At 41.4% G+C, this 21440-nt stretch overlaps 2 protein-coding genes and 1 non-coding gene across 3 annotated transcripts; 1 reads left to right on the top strand and 2 right to left on the bottom strand.

The window, feature by feature from the left end:
- Positions 1-80: 80 nt before the first annotated feature.
- Positions 81-16131, bottom strand: LOC115738665 (CO(2)-response secreted protease-like). The gene is given in 11 exon segments (XM_048274612.1): positions 81-439; positions 11506-12001; positions 12223-12430; positions 12529-12643; positions 12759-13001; positions 13152-13252; positions 13659-14172; positions 14542-14653; positions 14763-14907; positions 14909-15023; positions 15528-16131. Coding segments are annotated over 11 exon segments (2313 nt in total). The 5' UTR covers positions 15716-16131; the 3' UTR covers positions 81-363.
- On the top strand, positions 8395-9567 carry LOC115738667 (SKP1-like protein 1B). The gene is made up of 2 exons (XM_030671363.2): positions 8395-8718; positions 9174-9567. The coding sequence occupies exons 1-2, from the start codon at positions 8428-8430 to the stop codon at positions 9345-9347; spliced, it is 465 nt and encodes a 154-aa protein (XP_030527223.1). The 5' UTR covers positions 8395-8427; the 3' UTR covers positions 9348-9567.
- Positions 16132-17446: 1315 nt separating the features above from the next.
- On the bottom strand, positions 17447-17518 carry TRNAE-UUC. Its single transcript has one exon. It is a non-coding gene; the product is annotated as a tRNA-Glu (tRNA).
- Between the last annotated feature and the right edge of the window lie 3922 nt (positions 17519-21440).

The following is a 21440-nucleotide window of genomic DNA, read 5'->3' on the forward strand; positions in this document are numbered from 1 at the left end:
TGCTCGTATGAAGTGGGCTTGTGTTCATGTATACTCTTCCTTGGTTAGTAACATGACTGTTGATAACAAAGTGATTATGAACAAAGGTGTATGAGAAGGAAACAGATTTTGCAACTGGATGGATGCATATGTCCTCACTTCTAATAAACACTCTGTCTATGGCAATGAACTTGTGAGCTGAACAGGTCAATAGTGACATTGGCCGATGAAGATGAAAAGGCAGAAGCTTCATTTGATTTGGTTGTTGATCCTTTAATTCCTCTCAAATTCTTGGTCATTTTCGGGACTTGAACTTCTTCATCCGAGTACTACATTTGCATCAGTATCCGGGATAAAGCATGGCTCGGTAAAATTTTCCTCTACTTACAGAGAGTCATTTTTACTAATTACTACAATTGGACTACGAACTTTGTATTGTCCATTCGTCCACGTAATCGACCTGAACAAATCTTCTTTTACTGATGATTTCAAAGAGAGAACGTGTGATGACCGAATACCTCCACTTGCTTGAACGGTGAATTGGAAAATGATGAGTTCGGATTATTAGAATATTGGATTAAGTAATGAGGATATTTTTATCTGAACTCCCGGGTGTTTTTAAAAATTCATTATGTACCAAATGTTGTTTTAAGGACATGATATATTGGAATTAGATCTCATTGGGTCAAGTATGTGCGAAATTAAGCACTTGAATTTGGATTGGGCCGCATGTGGGCATGCAAAGGGCCACGTGTCATGCGTGCGGCCGACTTGGATACGTGGCTGCCATGTGTCACCGTCGCATGAGGCGGTGGGACACGTGTCAAGCGCACGTGACACGTGTCACGTCCCGATTCAACTTCAAGTAGGTCAACCCGCTGACGCGACAAGCACGACAAATCATAAGTCGCCGCAAGTCGCCGATCGAACCAAGCCGACTAAATCATTATAAATAGAAATTGCTGTTAGTTCATTCAGCGGTGTTAATAATAAATCTCGTCATTATTCTGTTGGAATCGACCGACCGCCAACCTCCTCCTCACACCGTTGACCATCCGCCTCCTAAAGTCGAATGCCAATCGCCCGTGTCCCGCGTCGCCCTAGCCGTCGCCATTTGTGAAGACGTGCTCCGCCGCCTTCATCTATCGCCCGTTGTTCATTTGTTGATCTGGAAATTGAGATTTCCTAAATTTAGGCAGGCGGATTTCTAACCTTTATGGTTTGTTTGGATTGACATTAGAATCATTTGTCAGTAGTTTGAAAAACTGGACCGTATTCTTGAAAATTATGCTTGATGCGCTTGATTTGCATTGCTGGACTTTTTGAAAGAATATGATCATGGTTACAAATGATTCATGCATTTTATGAAATTCCTGAATGCCAACGATGGCAAGATTTTATTGTGTGTACATGGCATGGCATTTCATGATGAAACATGTGTAACACTTATCGTGAGGTTTATTTGACGTTATACAGCTATGAGGTTTATCTGGCGATGCCCTGTGGGAGCCGAACGAAAATCGGGATGTCCCTCGGCGCTTTTCCGTAGGTTGGGGATGCCTTTGCTATATATTCTTGAAAGGAGATGCCTTTGGACTGAAGATGTTGGGTGAGGCTTATCCCCGAGAACGGCACACCCGCATGAGGTTTATTTGTGAAGGAGTAGGAGACATTGCATATAATTCATGAGTTTTTGGAAATGAAATGCCTATGCTTGAGATCCTTGCATTGAATTTACAAATTATTGAGATGGCATTTTGATTTCCATGCTTGCATTCCATTATGTTAGACGTTCATTTGTGGGGCGAAAGCTCACTGTTGTTGAATTGTGGTTTTTCGGATAGTAAGAATGCCATAGGTTAGTGCGGCTGCGGCTTCATCGGTGCTATGTTATGGGTTCTTCGAGAATGGATTTCATCCTTAGAGGACTATGTAGATACGGATCACCCTAATGTGAAGTTTAAGAAGTTGAGTAGTACCATGTCTATTGAAGTAGGACTGATGTCTTGCCCAGTTATGTATCGTTTCATAGCACTGTGCATAGTTGGTGAGAACGATGTACTTTTAGGTCCTCTCCTGTTCGTTGAGGACAATGATGGTCCTAATGATGGGTAAGTAAGGAAAGTAGTAGTGGGGGAAACGGGATGGTTTGCTCATGTATATAACGGAGTTGTGGTTGTAAGCAGTTGAACCATTTTTGGTTGTGGATAGTCGTTGACTACCCTGGATGGGTGTATCAATGCTTGCCATATAAATGTTCGCATCACCTCCTACGACCTTTGTGAGGGTCCTGACAACGGTCTTGCTCCATTTCCCATCCAGACCTGAGATTGCCATGGAGGGGTAGTTGATGTTGGAAATTAGGTCGGAGCTCGAGTCTTGGGGACAAGATAAACTGTCCGAAACATTTCTTGCGATGTTTTTGATCTGCACGATGTCATAGCCATAGTAGCAGAGGCAGTTCAAGTAGTCCGTAGTATTTGTCTCGTAAATGAGTTCTGGCTGTAATGCTCGTGTTGTGCTCACTTCTCCTGCTCCATAATCTTGCGGCGTGGCAGCTGTGCCCCGTGTACGTGGTTATAGGACCCCTCAAGTAATTTGTTTGGAGGGCTGCAGATGGACGCAAAGATGTGTTTATCTTCAGAAACAATTCCCCAAAGCAAGAAGGGAGGACTGGACATGACCGTGGATATAGTGTCTTGCGAGATACGATGAGCGATCTAGTCATTTCCGCAGCATCATACTGAATGTCAGTTGGTCAGCGAATGAAAATGGCTTTAGGCTTGACCTTATTTTGGACTCTTGCCAATTGCCATGGAATTTAGCAGGAGCGTGGCTAAGAGAGAGAGAAAGAGAGATATCATTAGTTACCCTTTATAATACTGTCCTAACTAGCCTGCGGTCATGATGGCTGTTCTGATGGCCGATGGACCCCAAGTGGGATTTCGAGACTTGATGGCTGCAGCGAGGCCCCACACGTGTGGGCATGCCATGGAAGTCCCGGAGAGAACATTGAAAGGTGGAGCGGCTTTGCCTGGAGTGCCTGTCGTTTCGTTGCCTATCCATGCTGCAAGAATGGCCACTCCTGGTGCAGTGACACCTGGCTGCAAAGAACAATGTGCGCATTGTCAGTTAATCGTCTTTTGCTTTAGCCTAGTTTGCTCACGAATGACGATACTCATGGAGCGAGATTTGGTCTTGCCTTGAGAATGTTCTTGGTGATGGATGAAGGGCCTCTAGATGAAAAGTATGCCATGGAAGGTGCTGGCATATAGTTCCCAACTACAACTGTTGCTAGGACTGTTGCCACTGGGTTGCTTCAAGATATATACCACACCAGAAAGTTGATTCATTGGAAAAGCATTAACAATGGTGAGATAACATTTTTTCTTTGCTTGTTTAATAAAGTGAAGTGAGTGACAGAATAGTGGCCTCCCTGGTGGAGTTCACGTAGGAGATGATCTCGGAGGCGTCTTTTGAAGAAACCACCATCATAGGGTATGCACCGTAGATAGATGCAACAGATCTTTCTTCGCCGTCGACTAAGATTAGGCCTACTCCTCCGAGATCTTTCATCACCTCTCGTCTCCAACGATCTTGCCTTTGATTTTGGCTGCATCCATGGAACTTGGGTTGCAGTTTCTGGTCACAATGTTTTTAAATCGCAAATTTAGTACTGGCATCTTGCTGCAGATGTTCCTTCATCGTTTTCTGTCATTTGCTTTGGATTTGTCTCTTGAGCAAGCTGTCGGATATAGCCCTATTAAGAATTTTTGTCATATGAACTTAGAACAGATTTCAAGTACCTTGTTTCTGACTCCAGTGCTTGACTTTGTTGTGCAGACTTGGCGTAGATCAAAGGATATACCGGGTGTTGACCGAGATTACTGAAATTTATGCCTTCACCCTGAAATGCATCTGAGACACTTAGGATGTTAAAGTCTTCTTCAGTTGCCGAGGGCCGTAACTTCTCTTTAGGGGACCTGGGAACAACACTAGATCAGCTTACAAGCAAGGGCAGACTGATAATTGCAAAATACACTAGATTTGATGATTCTGCTTAAATAGATAACAGGCCAAATGTGGAAATTCAGAAAGAGTAACAGTGGTTAATGCTCCTGCATGACAATGCGACGCTGTGATAGTGTTACAGGACTATTCGTCGAAATGCGAAAGGCGATGATGCCCTGCCAGAGAACCTGCTAGTGTCCGCTTCAGACTACAGCTTTCCAATTTAAGCAGTTTCTGATGATGATCAAGCTATGGACACATTCTTGTGAGTGCAAAAATTTATGTACGCTACCAAAAGATTTGATTGACTACCTTGATCACTTTGTTTTCGCTCAAAACAACATCAGTCTCGAAATCCCTGTCGATGGTCGAGGCAGAGACAGTCAGAATCCAAGGATAAGCGTTCACGACGGTTCCTGAGTTAGGCTCGTCATTCCCAGCTGAGCAGACCACAATTATCCTATTCTCTGCCGCATGGAACGCTCCTATCGCTATTGGATCCCTCGTGACTTCCGGTATCGCCATCGCAGATGCACCAAGCGAGAGCGACACCACGTCGACTCCATCAGAAATTGCATCATCAAAGGCAGCCATTATGGCAGACCCCCGGCATCCCTCCTGCGAGCATACTCCATAGATGGCAATTCTTGACTTGGGGGATCCGTCCTTTGCAGTCCCCGCAGCTAGGCCATAGAAAGATGCACCTGGCACAGCACTTCCTCCGGCAGTCCAAGGTTCAACGTGCATTGTGGCAACAATAATGATCTCAAGACCGTGACCAAATGCAATTATACTCCAGCAAGGATTTTGCCCCATTGGTGATGTTAGGATGCATGTGTGAGTTATGTTATAGAAGTCTCACGTCGAAAAATTGATGTGGTATAAAACAATTAATATATCCAAGTTGGTCTATAACTCATTGGGCGATGGGTTCAATTGGATATCTTGATGGGCTCGGACTTGGGCTCTTTGATCTCTCGAGTGAAGTAGGTGAATAAGATTTGCATTATTCGAACATGATTCTCCATATTTTTTCTCGTAAATGATTGTTTGGGTCACCAACTCTAGCTGATTGTCCACCCTTTCTAAGTGTAATTTTTTTGTTAACAATAATTTATTTGTACCGGTGTAGACATGGTGTTTGGTCACCGGACCGCTCTAGCTAAGTTGTGGAACCGCCCTTGGCCCAATGGCTCTTTCCCCAAGCCTCCTCTTTTTTTTTTTTTTTTTTAAAAGTAATTTAGTGTAGGGCCGGTTCCGGTTCCGGGTTGGAACCGTGGGCTTGGTCAACGGGCCGGTTCCGGGCTCACGGTTCCATATGGCCATGTCTACGCCGGTGTACCATATAAAAATCCTTTTCTTTTAAGTGGGCAATAGAATAAATCGACGCAATAAGTCCCAAGTTGGGGAAAATTTGCCCAAAAAGTTCTAAACTTATTATATGGATAATCAATTTATTATTAAACCTTTCAATTGTACCAATTTAGTCCTACTATTTTGATAATTTATTAATTTAGTCCTAAACCTTTCAATTGCGTCAACCTAGTCCTAAACCTTTCGATAACTTGTCAATCTAGTCTTAAACCTTTTGATGATTTGCCAATATAGTCCTTTCGGCAAAATATCCAAATAATAGGTTTATGGCTAAATTGAAAAATTTTAAAAAATTTTGGGACTAAATTGATACACAAAAAGGGGGGGTTCATTTTTAAATTGGCAAAGTATCAAAATGTTTAAGATTAAATGGCACAATTGAAAAGCTTAAGACTGAATTGGCCGTCGTATAATAGGTTTAAGACTTTTTGGATAATTATCCCTTCAAAAGTGACCATATGAAAAATTAGTACCCATTTGCATTGCTAAAAGCGAGCACACTAATTAGAATTTGTTCTTCACCTACATATGCTACAAGTAAGGACAACACTTCACGAAGTCTACTTTCTACAAATTTTTAAAGTGATTTCGCACGTTGTGGCGGCGCTTGTTTAACAATAAATCTCATGAAAGCTTAAAGTACGGCTATTTAATATTCAGCGGGGGATAGTATCGGCATATTTGGATCCTAATCTCAGGAATTAAGATCTTCCGATGGGTGTTTACTTTGTTGGGAAAAACATTTAAAATGGGAAGAAGTAGAATTCGGACTTTAAGGCTTGAATTCATTCTTTTTGAGGAATTATTTGCCCCACAACATTACTAATGGCTACTGACAAAAATCCTCCGAGATGCAATAAAGTCTCATAATGCGAATATCATATAGCAATTGTGATATTTCTCCAAGAACTCTCACAGGAAAAAATTGGAAAGAAGACTATATAGCTTTAGAAAGATATGACAATGAAAGTTGAAGTAAGTGAATATTGGACAAAAACGTTGAATATATAATAGTGAAAATTACGTTTGAACGGATATAACCTTTGAAAGGTAGTATCCTTCCGAAATAACTGCTAATAGTAACCACTACGGGAGAAAAGTCATCTCTTTGTTTGTTTTAACAAAATTACAAAATACATTTTTAATATATATATATATATATATATATATATAAATAGCCAAATGCATGAGATTAATATACATACATAAATGTCTTTTTCGAGTTAAATCTTTATTTAATGCATGTACCACAAAACTCTATCAAAGTTACAATTTGCTATAGCTTTGAACTTGTTACTTTAAATGATAAAATCGGATACATCACTCATATACTAATCTCTTGTTTCAATGAAAAATTCTATAATGTACTTAGCACTATTATAGCATTGTGCTTCTTCTTGTTTCATGAGCTTCTAGAAAATAACCCTAACTTTCATAAGAAGTGGCATTACTTCTAAGTTTGTATAGGTGAAGCGTCTACCACGTATTTCTATTACTAATAAACATATTACTAGTTTATATTATATTGCATCAATAGTATAAATCACTCTACAATGACATAATATATGATACTGATTTCTTATGTCTAAGCTAATGGCAATATTAAACAATCACTTTCAGCAACTTTTTCTTATCCATTAGACCAATTAGTGTTTGGAAAAAAAAAAAACTTATAACTAGTGATGTACTAGCATTAGGCTGAGTTATCATTAGTAGTGATTTTAGTCAATGGGTTTCAACCCCTTTTTTTTGAGGTCATCTTTACTACTTCTCTAGATAGAACATTTGTGAAGGAATCTATCAAATTCTTGCTTCACCTTACATATACAATTGTTATGATACAATCCGAAATCAATTGCCTCACGTACTCATATCTTAAGTCGATATATCTAGACTTGCCATTATAAGTGCTACTATAAGCTCTTGCAAAAGTAGCTTGACTATCATAGTAAATAGAAATAGAAAGCATATGACTAAGCTATAATTTGATGTCCAACTACAATTTTATTATCCATTTAGCCTCTTTCCTAGTTGTTGCTAAAGCAATGAATTTAGATTCCAACATTGAGAGAGTAATGCATGTTTATCTATTGCTCGCCCAAGATATTGCACATCTTTGTAATGTGAAGTCCATCTATAAGTGGAATGTTTATATCCCACATTCGTAATCAACTAGTATCGGTATATCCTTTTAATACATCTGGATAATTATTGTTAAACAATCCCAAATTTTTAATTCTCTTAAGATAACCAAGAATTTTGGTAACAACATTCCAATGTTCTATATTTCGATTACTAGCATATTTACTCAACTTACGCACGGAAAAAGCAATATAAAGTCTAGTGCAATACATTGCATACATTAAAGATCATATAGCACTCGCATATTCAAGTTGTGCTACTGTTCTACCAGTATTATAATTTAGTTTAACACTAAAATCAAATAAAGTACTTATTTCTTTGAAAGTACTATGTTCTAATGTATTTAATATCATTTCAACGTAATCACTTTGGCTTAAAGAGTAACCCAACTATGTTTTTCTAACTTTAATTCACAAGATTGTACCCCTTCCACCCAAATATTTCATTTTAAAGATGAAGTGTTAGATACTTTTCAATTGCAAAAATTCCAGTCATATTCAATGGCAATGAGAGAGAGAGAGAGAGCTCGGTGGCAGGCGTTGAGCGATGGCCTTGGGTGGGAAGAGGAGATAGAGAAAAGAGATAAGCGTGACACATATCTTAACCGAGCATATCTTACCATTGAATAGAATTATTTTTGAGTCAAAAGAGTAAAATTATTTTATATAGAATATATCCATACATTTTTTACCCCCAAAAAAAAATATATATATATCCATACGATGTTTGGATTTTTTTTATTGCTCCAAATATCATATAGGTTGGAAATTATCCTATCCGATGTTACATTCGATCCGCCAAACACACCCTAATAAATCACAACCGCAGTAAATAATTTTTAGTTACAGCACCTTTTCAGCGGGACTTTGATTGCATCATCGTCTTCCTCTACTCCGGAGAAAGGCTGTGCGCCGAGGAGCCATGTCGTCCCCTGGCAAGATCGTCCTCAAGAGCTTGGACCAAGAGTTCTTTGAGGTGGAGGAGGCGGTGGCTCTGGAGTCCCAGATCATCAAGTACGTGAGCGAGGACGTGTGCGTCGACGACGTCATCCCCCTCCCCAACGTCACCGGCAAGACCCTCTCCAAGGTCATCGAGTACTGCAAGAAGCACGTCGACGCCGACCGCGCCCCCTCCGTCGCCGACGACGACCTCAAGGCCTGGGACACCGAGTTCGTCAAGGTCGACCAGGCCCCTCTGTTCGATCTCATCCAGGTCGGTGCTCGTTCCCTTTGCTCACTCTTCGATTCCGGGGATTTCGCGTAGGGTTTGGGTTTCGTGGGAGATTCTGTGCGGGGATGTTGTTTTGCCTTGTCTAGGCGTTCCTCGGCGAGGGCGAGGATTTTGATGTTGGATTTTGCTGATTAATATGGTTGAGAATCTGTTCTTTTTAATCGGGCTATGTTTTGTACGTGCAAGTCTAGTGGAAGTTCTTTGTTTCACGTGGCTTTTGAAGATTGAAGCACGGTTTTTGGAGCTCATCTCGGTTTCGTTTTCACGCGATGATGTCTTATCACTTGGGTTTTTGCTTAGTGAATGCTGAGGATTAACTATTTCAGCAGCACAATTATAGATAACTCAGGAGCTTTCGAAGTTGAGTTGAATCTCGTCTCGTTAAGGATTGCAGTACTTATTATTTACCGTATGGCGTTTTGCTTGATATGCGACAGGCGGCGAATTATCTGAACATCAAGGGGTTACTGGATCTGACCTGCCAGACTGTGGCTGACATGATCAAGGGGAAGACACCTGAGGAGATCAGGAAGACATTCAACATCAAGAATGACTTCACGCTGGAGGAAGAGGAAGAGGTTCGAAGGGAGAATCAATGGGCCTTTGAGTGAAACGACGTGCTTAGTGTTAAAGCCAACGTTTCGCTCTGGCATTAGTCATTCTTCGCTCAGGGAAACTGGGGTCGCAGTTTCGAACTCCAGATCAGTCTTCTAACTTCTTGCTAGTGTGATTGGACCTTGTTCTTTGTTTCATATATGGTCTTACTTTTTACACAGCACGCGTTTAAGAGATGATGGCTCTGTTTCTTGGTTGCAGCAATGCATTAGGCCTCTGTTTTCACCTGTTTTACTTTGGTTATGCTTGCTTGCTTGCTTGAAGATGTTGCTAGTTTATCTCTAGTGCGCCAGAAATATGTGCCCCACTGTCTGAACACTAGGAGGTGTCAAAACTGGACTGAAAACCGAACCAAAATCTAAACTGAACCGGACCGAAATTTTGTGCATTTTCAGTTCAGTTCAATTTTGGTTCAGTTAATAGTATATGGATAATTTAATAGATCAGTTCAGTGCAGATCAATTCGATTCAGATCACGGTTTTCTCTCTCCTCTCTTACTGTTCACTACTCTGCGCTCTCTCTCACTCCCCTTGTTTCTGCTTTATTCTCTCTTCCTCTGTCTGCATGCGCTCTCTCTGCCTCTTCCCTCCTTTTTCTGCTTTATTTTTTCTCTCTTCTTCTATCTTCGTGCGCTCTCTCCCCCCATTTTCTACTTCATTCTCTCTCCCCCTTTTCTTCTTCGTGTTCTCTCTCATTGGAGCAGTGAACGGCTTCTCTTTGCTTTTATTAACATTAGTTCGAGGTTTTGCTTTCTCGCTTGTGTCGACTGAGGCCTCGGGGCTGTCTGTTCCCTCTTCGTCCTTCTTGATCTCGCCCCGGGGGTTGCCGAAGGGGACAGTGTTGCTGTTCTTGCTGCCGAGGTTCTCCGTGCATAGCTCCAAGCTCCGCGGGCTGAGCCTGAGCGAGGAAGCTCTCACCAGAGAGTGGACGATAACGGGTGATTCTTGGTCGGGTCTGGTGGGTTCTCTGTGGTCGAGATGGCGTGCAAGAAGCTCCAACCACCACGACCCAGACCCATGTTGGGATTTGATGACGATGAAGAGATGGGATTACGATATTGATGATAGTGAGGAGCACTTGGGGAGCTCAAATCAAGAAGAGAGCGAGCGAAGCTGTGGTGGTTGGCAGTGGTTTTGGAGGAGGCCGGCTTGAGCCTCAGGGTGGCCATTGGGTCTTGCACAAGGTGGGTGTCTAACTGAAAACTGAACCGAATTGAACCTAACCGAAATGAGTTTTTCAATTAAGTTCAATTCGGTTTAAGATAAATTTTGGTTCAATTTGAGTATATTGTCTAATGGTTCAGTTTGATTTTTCAAAAAATTGAACTGAATTGAATCATTGACAGCCCTACTGAACACAATTGCTAGTTAGGAAAATAAGTACCTCTAGTGGTCCTCATGGTATAACCGTGGGTTGGTAATGATCGAAGGTTTTGTTTAATTAGTTGTTATGCGCAGAGCTTGGTATTTTAAGTCGCAGCTCCCTTTGGCTCGATGTCTTTATTCTGAATTTTAACTTATGCCGATGGATCGAAATGAAGTTCGGCTTAATGGAAAGCCTAAGCCCAGCATACGATTGTTAGTTGATATTTTCTGTATGCATTGGTAAAACTAGTTAGAACTGATAGTTGCTCCTGTTCTTGCCATTGCCATGATAGGTGCCGTTACGTAGCTGCAAGCAATGAGATACTGATGCCTCGACTTGAGGTACGACATGCTCGTATGAAGGGAGCTGGTGTTCATGTATACTTTTCTTTGGTCGCCCTAGTATTAGTTCTTAAGGATTTTGGTGAAACTTAAGACATATCTCCTCTCCTAGAGAAGGGTGGCTCGGAATGGAAGCCCCAGTGCAAAGTTTATGCATCTTCTCGATGGAGCTTGACTCTGATAAAGTGATCACGATTAGTTATGTTGGCTTAATTACCGAGGTGCGTCTGGGGTATTTAGTGACATTAAATTATTAAGAACAAGGTGATTATGGACAAAGGTGTGTATGAGAAGGAAATAGATTTTGCAAGTGGATGAATGGATATGTCCTAAATCTTAATACGGTACGGCTCGGTACAATATTCCTCTACTTACATATAGTCACTTTTACTAAGTACTACAATTGGACTACGAACTTTGTATTGTCCATTCGTCCACGTAATCAACCCGAACAAATCTTCTTTTACTGATGACGTCAAAGAGAGAACGACCTGGTAACTTTGCTTTTGACCCGTTTTCTCGAATTCAAGCTTACTCGGAACTACCTTTACAGCCAATTCCTCCGGAGCATCGATGCTTGCCATATAAATGGTTGCATCATCTCCTGCGACGTTTGTGAGGGTCCTGACGACGGTCTTGCTTCGTTTTCTTTCGAGACCTGAGATTGCTATGGAGGGATAGTTGATGCTGGAAATCAGGTCGGAGCTAGAGTCTTGGGGACAAGAGAAACCGGCCAAAACATTTCTTGCAATGTGTTTGATCTGCGTGATGTTATAGCCGTAGTAGCAGAGGAAGTTCAAGTAGTCCGTAGTATTTGTCTCGTAAACGAGTCCAGGCTGCAATGCTCGAGTTGTGCTCACTTCTCCTGCTCCATAATCGTGCGGTGTGGCGGCTGTGCCCGTGTATGTAGTTATTGGGCCCCTCAAGTTGTTTGTTTGGATGGCTGCAGATGGATACAAAGATATGTTTTATCTTCAGAAATAATTCCACAAAGCAAGCAAAGATATGCCTTACGAGACATCAGCTGGTCAGCTGATGAAAATGGCTTTAGGCTTGACCTTATTTTGGACACTTGCCAATTGCTATGGAATTCAGCAGGAGCATGGCTACGAGAGAGAGAGAGATATCATTAGTAACTCCTTATAATTCTCTGTCCTAACTAACCTGTGGTCATGATGGCTGATCTGATGGCCGATGGACCCCAAGTGGGATTTCGAGACTTGACGGCTGCAGCAAGGCCCGACACGTGTGGGCACGCCATGGAAGTCCCGGAGAGAACATTGAAGGGCGGGGTGGCTTTGCCTGGAGTGCTTGCCGTGTCGTTTCCTATCCATGCTGCAAGAATGGCCACTCCTGGTGCAGTGACATCTGGCTGAAAAGAGCAATGTGCGCATTGTCAGTTAATCGTCTTACGGTTTAGCTTAGTTTGCTCGCGAATGAAGATAATTAGGGAGAGAGATTTGGTCTTGCCTTGAGAATGTTCTTGGTGATGGATGAAGGGCCTCTAGATGAAAAGTATGCCATGGAAGGTGCTGGCTTGTAGTTCCCAACTGCAACTGTTGCTAGGACTGTGGCCACTGGGTTGCTTCAGGATATATACCACACCAGAAAGTTGATTCATTGGAAAAGCATTAAGAATGGTGAGATAACATTTTTTCTTTGCTCGTTTACTAAAGTGAAGTGACAGAATAGTTGCATACCTGGTGGAGTTCACATAGGAGAGGATCTCGGAAGCGTCCTTCGAAGAAACCACCGTCATAGGCAATGCACCGTAGATAGATGCAACAGATCTTTCTTCATCGTCAGCTAAGATTAGGCCTACTCCTCCAAGAAATTTCACCTCCTCGAACTTGCTCGTCTCCGAGAATTCCTTGTCATCGTTGTCGCAGACAACGATCTTGCCTTTGATTTTGGCAGCATCCATGGAACTTGGGTTGCAGTTTCTGGTCACAATGTTTTCAAATCGCAAATTTAGTACTCGCATCTTGCTGCATAAATTCCTTCTGCTTTTGCTTTGTCTCTTGAGCAAGCTGGGCGGATATAGTGCTATCAAGAATTTTTGTCATATGAACTTAGGAACAGATTTCAAGTACCTTGCTTCTGACTCCAGCGCTTCACTTTGTCGTGCAGACTTGGCATAGATCAAAGGATACACCGGGTGTTTATCGAGATTACTGAAATTTATGCCTTCACCCTGAAATGCATCACAGACACTCAGCATGTTAAAATCTTCTTCAGTTGCCGAGGGTCGTAGGTGACCTGGGAACAACTCTAGGTCGGCTTACAAGCAAGGGCAGACTGATAATTGCAAAATACACTAGATTTGATGATTCTGCTTAAGTAGATATCAGGCCAAATGTAGAAATTCAGAAAGAGTAACAGTGATTAACGCTCCTGGAAGACAATGCGACGTTGTGACATTGTTACGTGACTATTTGTTGAAATGCGAAAGGCGTTCATCGCCCTGTCAGCAAACCTGCAAGTCTCTGCTACAGACTTCAGCTTTCCAATTTAAGCAGCTTCTGATTATGATCAAGCTATGGACACATTCTTGTAAATGCAAAAATGTATGGACACTACCAAAATATTTAATTGACTACCTTGATCACTTTGTTTCCGCCCAAAACAACATCAGACTCGAAATCCCTGTCGATGGTCGAGGCAGAGACAGTCAGAATCCAAGGATAAGCATTCACGACGGTTCCTGCGTTAGGCCCATCATTCCCTGCTGAGCAGACCACAATTATCCCATTCTCTGCCGCATGGAACGCTCCTATCGCTATTGGATCCCTCGTGACTTCCGGTATCGCCATCGCAGATGCACCAAGTGAGAGTGACACCACATCGACTCCATCAGAAATTGCATCATCAAAAGCTGCCATTATGGCAGACCCCCGGCATCCCTCCAGCGAGCATACTTTATAGATGGCAATTCTTGACCTGGGGGATCCGCCCTTTGCAGTCCCCGCAGCTAGGCCATAGAAAGATGCACCTGGCACGGCACTTCCTCCTGCAGTTGAAGCCACATGGGTTCCGTGGCCGACCATGTCCCTGGGCGTGCGGTCTGCTGTTGCCTCATCAGGATCAGCGTAAAATCTAGCTCCAATCAGCTTTCTGCATAGATCAAAACATCTCTGTTCTTTGACTTGAATTATGGAAGATAAGGATATACAGGCAGATTCTTTAGTTAGGATCAATTTGTTTGCAAATGAAGAGTCACTTGCGTACTCTTCTTTGATTTTCTCGTGGCTCATCCATAAGGAAGGGCAGGATCTGAATGTGGTTGGCAAAGGAATAAAGGAGCACATTCTGAGAATGAAATTCTCCAGCCAAGTATTCTTATACAGTTAGATGGTGATACGAAGAACTGAACTTAGTCCTTTCAAGTTCGAAAATCGCGCACTCAAAAGTTCTCACTTAAGAAATAACGATTGGGCTGTGATTGCTTGTTCTGCATCAAGTGCTTAGTGGTTTTCGATTCACCTGTTGCAGTTGGACTGACGGAAATCATCCCCTTCCATGCATTTTCCCTTCCACCGTGGCGGGATCACTCCCAAATCCTTATCGTCGAAGCTCTTCGACTCTGGCCATATGCCTAGTTATGGTTTGAAGTTTTAAGCTAAATTAGGACAGCTCACATACATGAGAACACATACACAGATCGTGGTGCCCTGGTGGAATATGTTTCAGCCTCCCAGTTTTACCTGTATCCATGATGCCGATGATGGTATCATATTCCTGGGTTGACAAGTCCGATTCGGAGCTGGGGCTCGAGTCGATTTCCAGATCAATCTGATGCTTCAAGAAGTCCCACGAACGAGTCGTGTGGAGTTGTAGTACTGGATCTTTGGAACACGGAGATGACTCCCGGCTTCTGAGCTATTGATCGCGCCTCCTCTTCTGACAAGTGAGCTGCGAACCCAGAAAAACTGTGCGAATAGCTGTGTACCAATGTAATGCCCTTCCTGGCAAAAAATCGACCGATGTTTACTCTCTGAATTTTCCCTGGACATCTTGGAAAAGATGAGAGGTTGTAACCATCTTTTTCTCCTTTTATTGGACCAACTTTTTCTTTTTAAAACTGATCATAGAAACGGCTTTTCTTTACGATCTGAGGATCCTGATAGTCTGAGCATTATTTTGTTGGAAAACAAGATTATTATAACCACAGGACTTCTGGGATGGAGGACTATAAATTTAAATCAGAAGCAAAAATTCTTACTCCAACTTCTTAGGAAAAGAAAATAAAAATCATTGCAGAAAGCTATAAGCTATGATAACTGAAGTATTATGTCCATTTATGCAATGCAATTGTCTTCCTTTGGCATGTTTGATTCAGTAGTAACAATCAGCAACATCATTGAGCTTCAGTAAGTCATTTGATCGTCTCACTTAGATGGCGCGGTTATTCTCGTCTAGCATGAAGAAGGAAAGGCAAAACTGACTTTTAAGGGAGTGTGTTTGTTCACCGTTTCAAAGAGCTGAGAAGCTGTGTGTGCTCGTATCTTAAGGATCCATTTGTGGAAGCAGCCGCTCCCATATAGACAATGTAAACCCCATTGTCCTTTGCTTGAGCTGCTTTGGTACCTCCAGGGAATGAGACGAAAGACAAGAGGAAGAACAGGAAGAACAGGAAGTTAGCGATAGCGCCTTTCATGGTCGCACAGAGCTGTCAGGTTCTCTCTGGTGAGCTTGAATGACAGAATCCACTCCAAACAGGGTGCTATGTTTAAAGTAGGGGCAAAGGGCGGTGACTGAAGCAAGGCATGCTTAGCACATCTTTCAGTGGAGCTTGCGCTTACGTGCTGCAAATGTCTATTTATCCACTCGAAGTGGGTCATAACTTATCTGAAACCCCAATAACATGTGTCGCCGGTGCCGGTGTTGGCACCTGGCAGTGGTGGTGAGGTGGTGCTGATGGTGGTGGAATTAGGCAGATAAGAAGAGGAATATCTGCATAGTGAAGACAGCACACGTTGTGTGTGCAAATTTTCAGCTTTTCTCAGCACAAATTTAGGAACTGTAGCAAACGAAAGATTCATGCCAAAAAGATGGGAATAGTTTCTCCCACCTTGGAGGAACACTATGACCATGAAACATGCCTTCCCTACAAGCATGAAAAGGGGAAGTGAGCAATGATCTGCCTTTTCTTTTGGTTACTCTTACTTGGCTAGTAAAAAAAGTCTAAATGCTGGATCAGGTGGACGTAGCTTTCGGGTTCCAAGCCTACGATGGAATTGGAAGGTTAAAAGTGTTCATCTCTTTCTTTGTTGGGTCAATGGCAACGTGAACCAATTACCTCTAGGAAGCTGTACCCACACTTCATCTGATGTCAAAGACTTCACCGCCATGAATAGGGCTTTTCGGCATACAAAGGCCTCTGCTAAGGAACATACATAGCAGCACCATCAGCATGGACACTTCTCTTTCCGTCCGAAGTGGATTATTATGCCGAGTCTGAGTTAAATTCGCTAGTGGCACAACCGCACAGCCCACTACACTAATTGTGCCACCATGTCTATGGTGCTGTACTGATGCCAGTTTTTAATTTGTCGAGACCTGAGTTGGATCCCGGAAAAAACCTTATTGACCTTATCAGTTCGATTTTCTGCGGATACCGCAGTAATATTAGATTGAGTCTCGAATAAATTAACCTGATATGCTGAACTCTAGCATTCGTCTAAGTCCTGTCATGTTGGAGCAGTCTCTCGATTTTCTTCCCTGTAACTTTTCCGTTTGTTCTTATGGCCTAACATACTAATTAGTTAACCTCTCAGCGATCAGTTGCAGTCTCCGCATCGCGCCATCCGAACAAAAGCTGGTCTTATTAGCCTCGCCAATCTACGCTCTCTGGCCTGCCCAGTTCTTGATCTCTGCCCCCCACACCACCAATCCGTACCAAAGACCGAGAACGCAGTGCTCTTCGTAGATCAGGTGCAAAGTGAACACTGAGCCAGTGACAGGGTATGACAAAGAGCGTTTAGGCCCAACAAGCAGCAAAGATGAGATTAGTTCACAGGAAAGTTTGTACTAAGCCACTTTGCCGTCCCATTGGGTGGAACTACGGGGGAGGAAAGACGGTGAATGAAAGTGGAAAAACACTTGGCGGGATCAAGAACGAATGCTCAACTTCACTGAGAAAAAAGGGGGTGGGAAAAGTAGTCTGTCAACAGCTTGCGCAGGTGGTCAAACCACCATCATTAGGTCAGCTCCTGAACAGGAGAAGAGAAAAAATAAATAGGCAATCTCATCATGACGACACAAGCCAACAAATCCCACGATCGAATAAACCAAATTGCTCGTTTCTGATGCTTTTGGCCGTTCAGAGAAGAAGATGGGTCAAAATACAAGAACAGCAGACTGAAAGGCAAGAACAAGTGGTAAAAAGTTCCGTTGCCGGGAATCGAACCCGGGTCTCCTGGGTGAAAGCCAGATATCCTAACCGCTGGACGACAACGGATTGTTGTGTTTTAGTTGTCACATAATATATTTATTATAAAAGACTGGTTCCCTTACTAACCCAACCTCAACATAAATGTTTCTTGAATTTTTAATTTCTTCAAGATAGTCCCTCATCTTTAGCCAATACGCAATGTCATCTCTGAATTTTTAATTTGTTCAATGCTGTCCCTAGGCTTTTGGTATGTTCTCAATTTAGTCCCACGAATATATGAAAAAAAGGTTCAATGTTATCCCTATACTCAAATTAGCATAAGGACGACATTGAATATCCTCATATGGTTCACGGACTGAATTGAGCACGTACCACGCAATGAACAAATTAAAAAATTGAGGGACCGCATATCGCGCACCGAATCGAAGTTGAGGAACCGTTTGCGACATCATCTCATCGGAAAAAAGCGGAAAAAAGCGGCAACGCTACTTTGACCTCACAATACAATGATTCGAATGTGGATGGATAACTCATCTTTCTCAATTTTTTTTTTTTTTTTTTTCTTTAAGCACCGGCATGGCATCTGTGATAGGAGGGATGGAGACATGGGACACGGATGGAGACATTACCAACTCGATACGACAAAAAAACAAACCCTTTCTCTTGTACAAAGCTGAAAAGAGATGAGCTCCATCGGCTAACCCCTCTTGGCTCTTATCATTACCAACTCCACTCGAACAGTGTGGCCCGCCATACCCTTTTGCTCGGTCGATGCGAGCCCGTTCTTCACGCGAGAACCTGGCTTTTCGGCCCGCGGGCGGGGCCGATTCAGTCGTTCGAAGGATCGGGGTTTGTGCGCGAAATTAGGCACTCGCGGGAAGGATTATCAAAAAAGTTGTATGTCTATTGCACTTCTTTCAATTCAATTTTAAGTATTTTGACGTTTTTTTTTTCTAATTGAATACATCCAGCCAATCTTAATAGAAAATCATTGATATGGACATCGACCGTCTTACGATATACGGCCGGCGTTGACCTGGATAATTTTTAGTAATACTTTAATAACTTTTTGAGTTATTTTTATAATGTTTATAATTTTTTCGTTTTCTTTACTTTACTTTACTGTTTCTTTTTCTTTTTTTCCCCTGGGCCTAGGGCTAGCGAGGGTTGCCGATCATAGGCAAGGTCCGCGATGCCCTCCTTGACCATAAGTCCAAGGGAAAAAAGGAAAAAAAAGTAAAGAAAATAGAAAATTATAAAATAATTTGGAAATTAATTAAAATTTTATTAAAAAATTATCTACATCAACGCCAATCATGCCATGTAAGAAGGTCAGCGTCCACATCTAAGATTTAGGACTTTTTGGTAACTCCCTCCCCCCACGTGCCCGGTATAGACCCATTATTTTCTCATCTGTCATATGTAAATGATGTTACAATTTCACGGTCTACTTGTACTTTAGCTCGGATGGAACTCGGAATACTTAATATATCTCATCTAGTTAGCAACATCAAAAGGAACAAACGGAGAAAAAGGACTATATCAGAAAAGAATAATGACACAAATATTCTCGAATATTGGTTCAATGTGTAACATGGTTCTTGAAATTTTAGCTCAATGTGCAATTTTATTTATGAACTTTTAATTTTTTCAATATGATTTTTGAACTTTTGGTACATATTTAATTTAGTCCCTATATTGTATGAAAATATTCAGTGCAATCCTTCCATTAATTCAAGTTTAGGAACGGTATTGAATATTTCATATAGTCTAGAGACTAAGTTGAATATGTACCAAAAGTTTAGGGATCAAGTTGAAAAAAATTAAAAATTTAGGAACAATATTGCACATTGAGCTTTAATTCAAGGATCGTATTGAATAAATTTAAAATTTAACAACTAATTATCATATTGAACCAAAGTTTAAGGACCATAAAGTCATTTACCATAACAAGAAAAAAGAGGATTTCATACAAAGGAATTGAGAGGAGGAGGACGTCGGGACCTCGTACAAGTTTTAATCCCAACGACTTGGCCACTACTACGTCGTACTATTGTGGGGCCCATCCTTTTTGACTAATTTTCTTCATTCAACGAAGGAAATTGAAAGGAGTAAGAGTAGGACCCACCCACATCATATATATGGAATATTTTAAATAAGAATCCGAAGTGTTCTCGTTGTTTCAAAAATGACCTGATCAAAAGTGTTTCCATCGTTTACATTTTTAAATTTCTTTTTCCTTTTTTTCTTTTTTTCCCTTTCTTTTCATCGATGGCTGGTCGGCGAGGGAAGCCCTCACCTACGACCATTGAGGGTGGCCTTGCTTAAATGGCGAGGCCACCGACAGAAAGGAAGAAAAAAAAATTATCAAATGTAAATGAAGAAATAACCTTGTTCAGACCTTTTTTTGAAACAATAAGAACATTTCGGTCTTTTTTTTAAATAAGGTCCACTGTAGGTTCTTACTTGACATTTTCTTTCATATATAAAAAAGAACAAAGTAAGAATCAGATGAAGGAAATTCGGCTTCGTTTACACTGTCTTAAGGGGGTCATGCCATGTCGACGTTTGATTCATTAATACATCTTTTTTCATAATTTAGCCAAGGTCATGGACACCAAGGTATCTATGAACCTATGAAATATTATGTAAGCCCATAAACAGATTAATTCTAGAACTTTAACTTATCCAACGGATGACCTCCAGTTCATTGGCGGCATCGCATTATGAAAAGCGCAAGCATGGGTTTCATGTTTTAGGAATATGTGCGCTGAAAGCTCTAAAACTTATCATTAAATGTAATCGGATCATAGAACTTTCAAAAAATGCTATTTATTTTTAAAACTTCTCAAATTTGTGTAATTAAGTTTTTCTGTTTACTCTATCCAATTTGGCTATCAAGAAATATTGACGCGGCTTTTTATTATTATTATTATTATTATTATTATTATTATTATTATTGATTTTTATATCCTACGTAGTACTGACGTGGCTGAAAGGACATCATTTTGGTCCAAAATTGATTTTTTTAATACCAAAAACTATAAAATGTACAAAAAAAAAAGAAAAATAATAAGCAACCTTAAAATAAGGAGGCTAACAACAACGAGGAACTGCAAGTTAAAGTTTTCTTTACCCAAAAAAAAAAACCAATAGTGAGGGCTACCACCTTCTCACCATTGGCGATTGTGAGGCGATGGTCGACTACCCTCGCCAACCACAGGCAAGGGTTTGCACAGTGGCAGCCCTCGGCTAAACTTGAGTGAGAGTTGCCAATCCCTAGTTAGGGCTCGGCTAGCCCCCCCACTCACCATTCCCCCACCATCATCGACCCTTTTCCATGATGGTGGGTCAGCGACGGCGCTTGAGTTTTCATCTTTTTTTTTTTTGTATTTTTCTTATAGTTTGCCTATTTTAATATGATTTAAAAATAATTTGCATTGAAAAATCACATTTGTACCAAATGACATCGTTTTGACCTTATGTTTCATGTTTTAGTCATGTTTTCTTCATGTAGGAAAGAGACAATAACAAAAAGAAGAAACGTGGTGTTTTTCATTAACTAAGTTGAATGGAGTTAACGGAAAAATTTGATTGTATCAATTTGATAAATCTTAAGATTCAATTGTGTTTATTGAAAGTTTTAAGGAATTAATTACACTTTCTTGACAACTCGTGGGATTTTTAGGACGGTTATCCTTATATCTTACATTACGGACTTTAGTTTCGTAAAATCAAGTTTGTAGTGATGAAGTTTACCCTATAGCGACGATAAGAAAAAGACATTCCTAGAAGGCTTTGAGACGAGATACGCATCGTTTCGTTGCTAACCATCAGCAAAATGACAAGAAAGGAAATTTCCCTCTGCCCAGAAAGTTTCCTTTGCAATATATCGAGGGAAAACAAAAATTTCCGTCGCTACAGCCTCTAGCGATGGGCCTGTCATTGAAAGATGCATTTTTCGGCTCATCGTTAGAGCTTGTACAGC

Source organism: Rhodamnia argentea, chromosome 2 (assembly GCF_020921035.1).
Source record: "Rhodamnia argentea isolate NSW1041297 chromosome 2, ASM2092103v1, whole genome shotgun sequence".
NCBI lineage: Eukaryota > Viridiplantae > Streptophyta > Magnoliopsida > Myrtales > Myrtaceae > Rhodamnia > Rhodamnia argentea.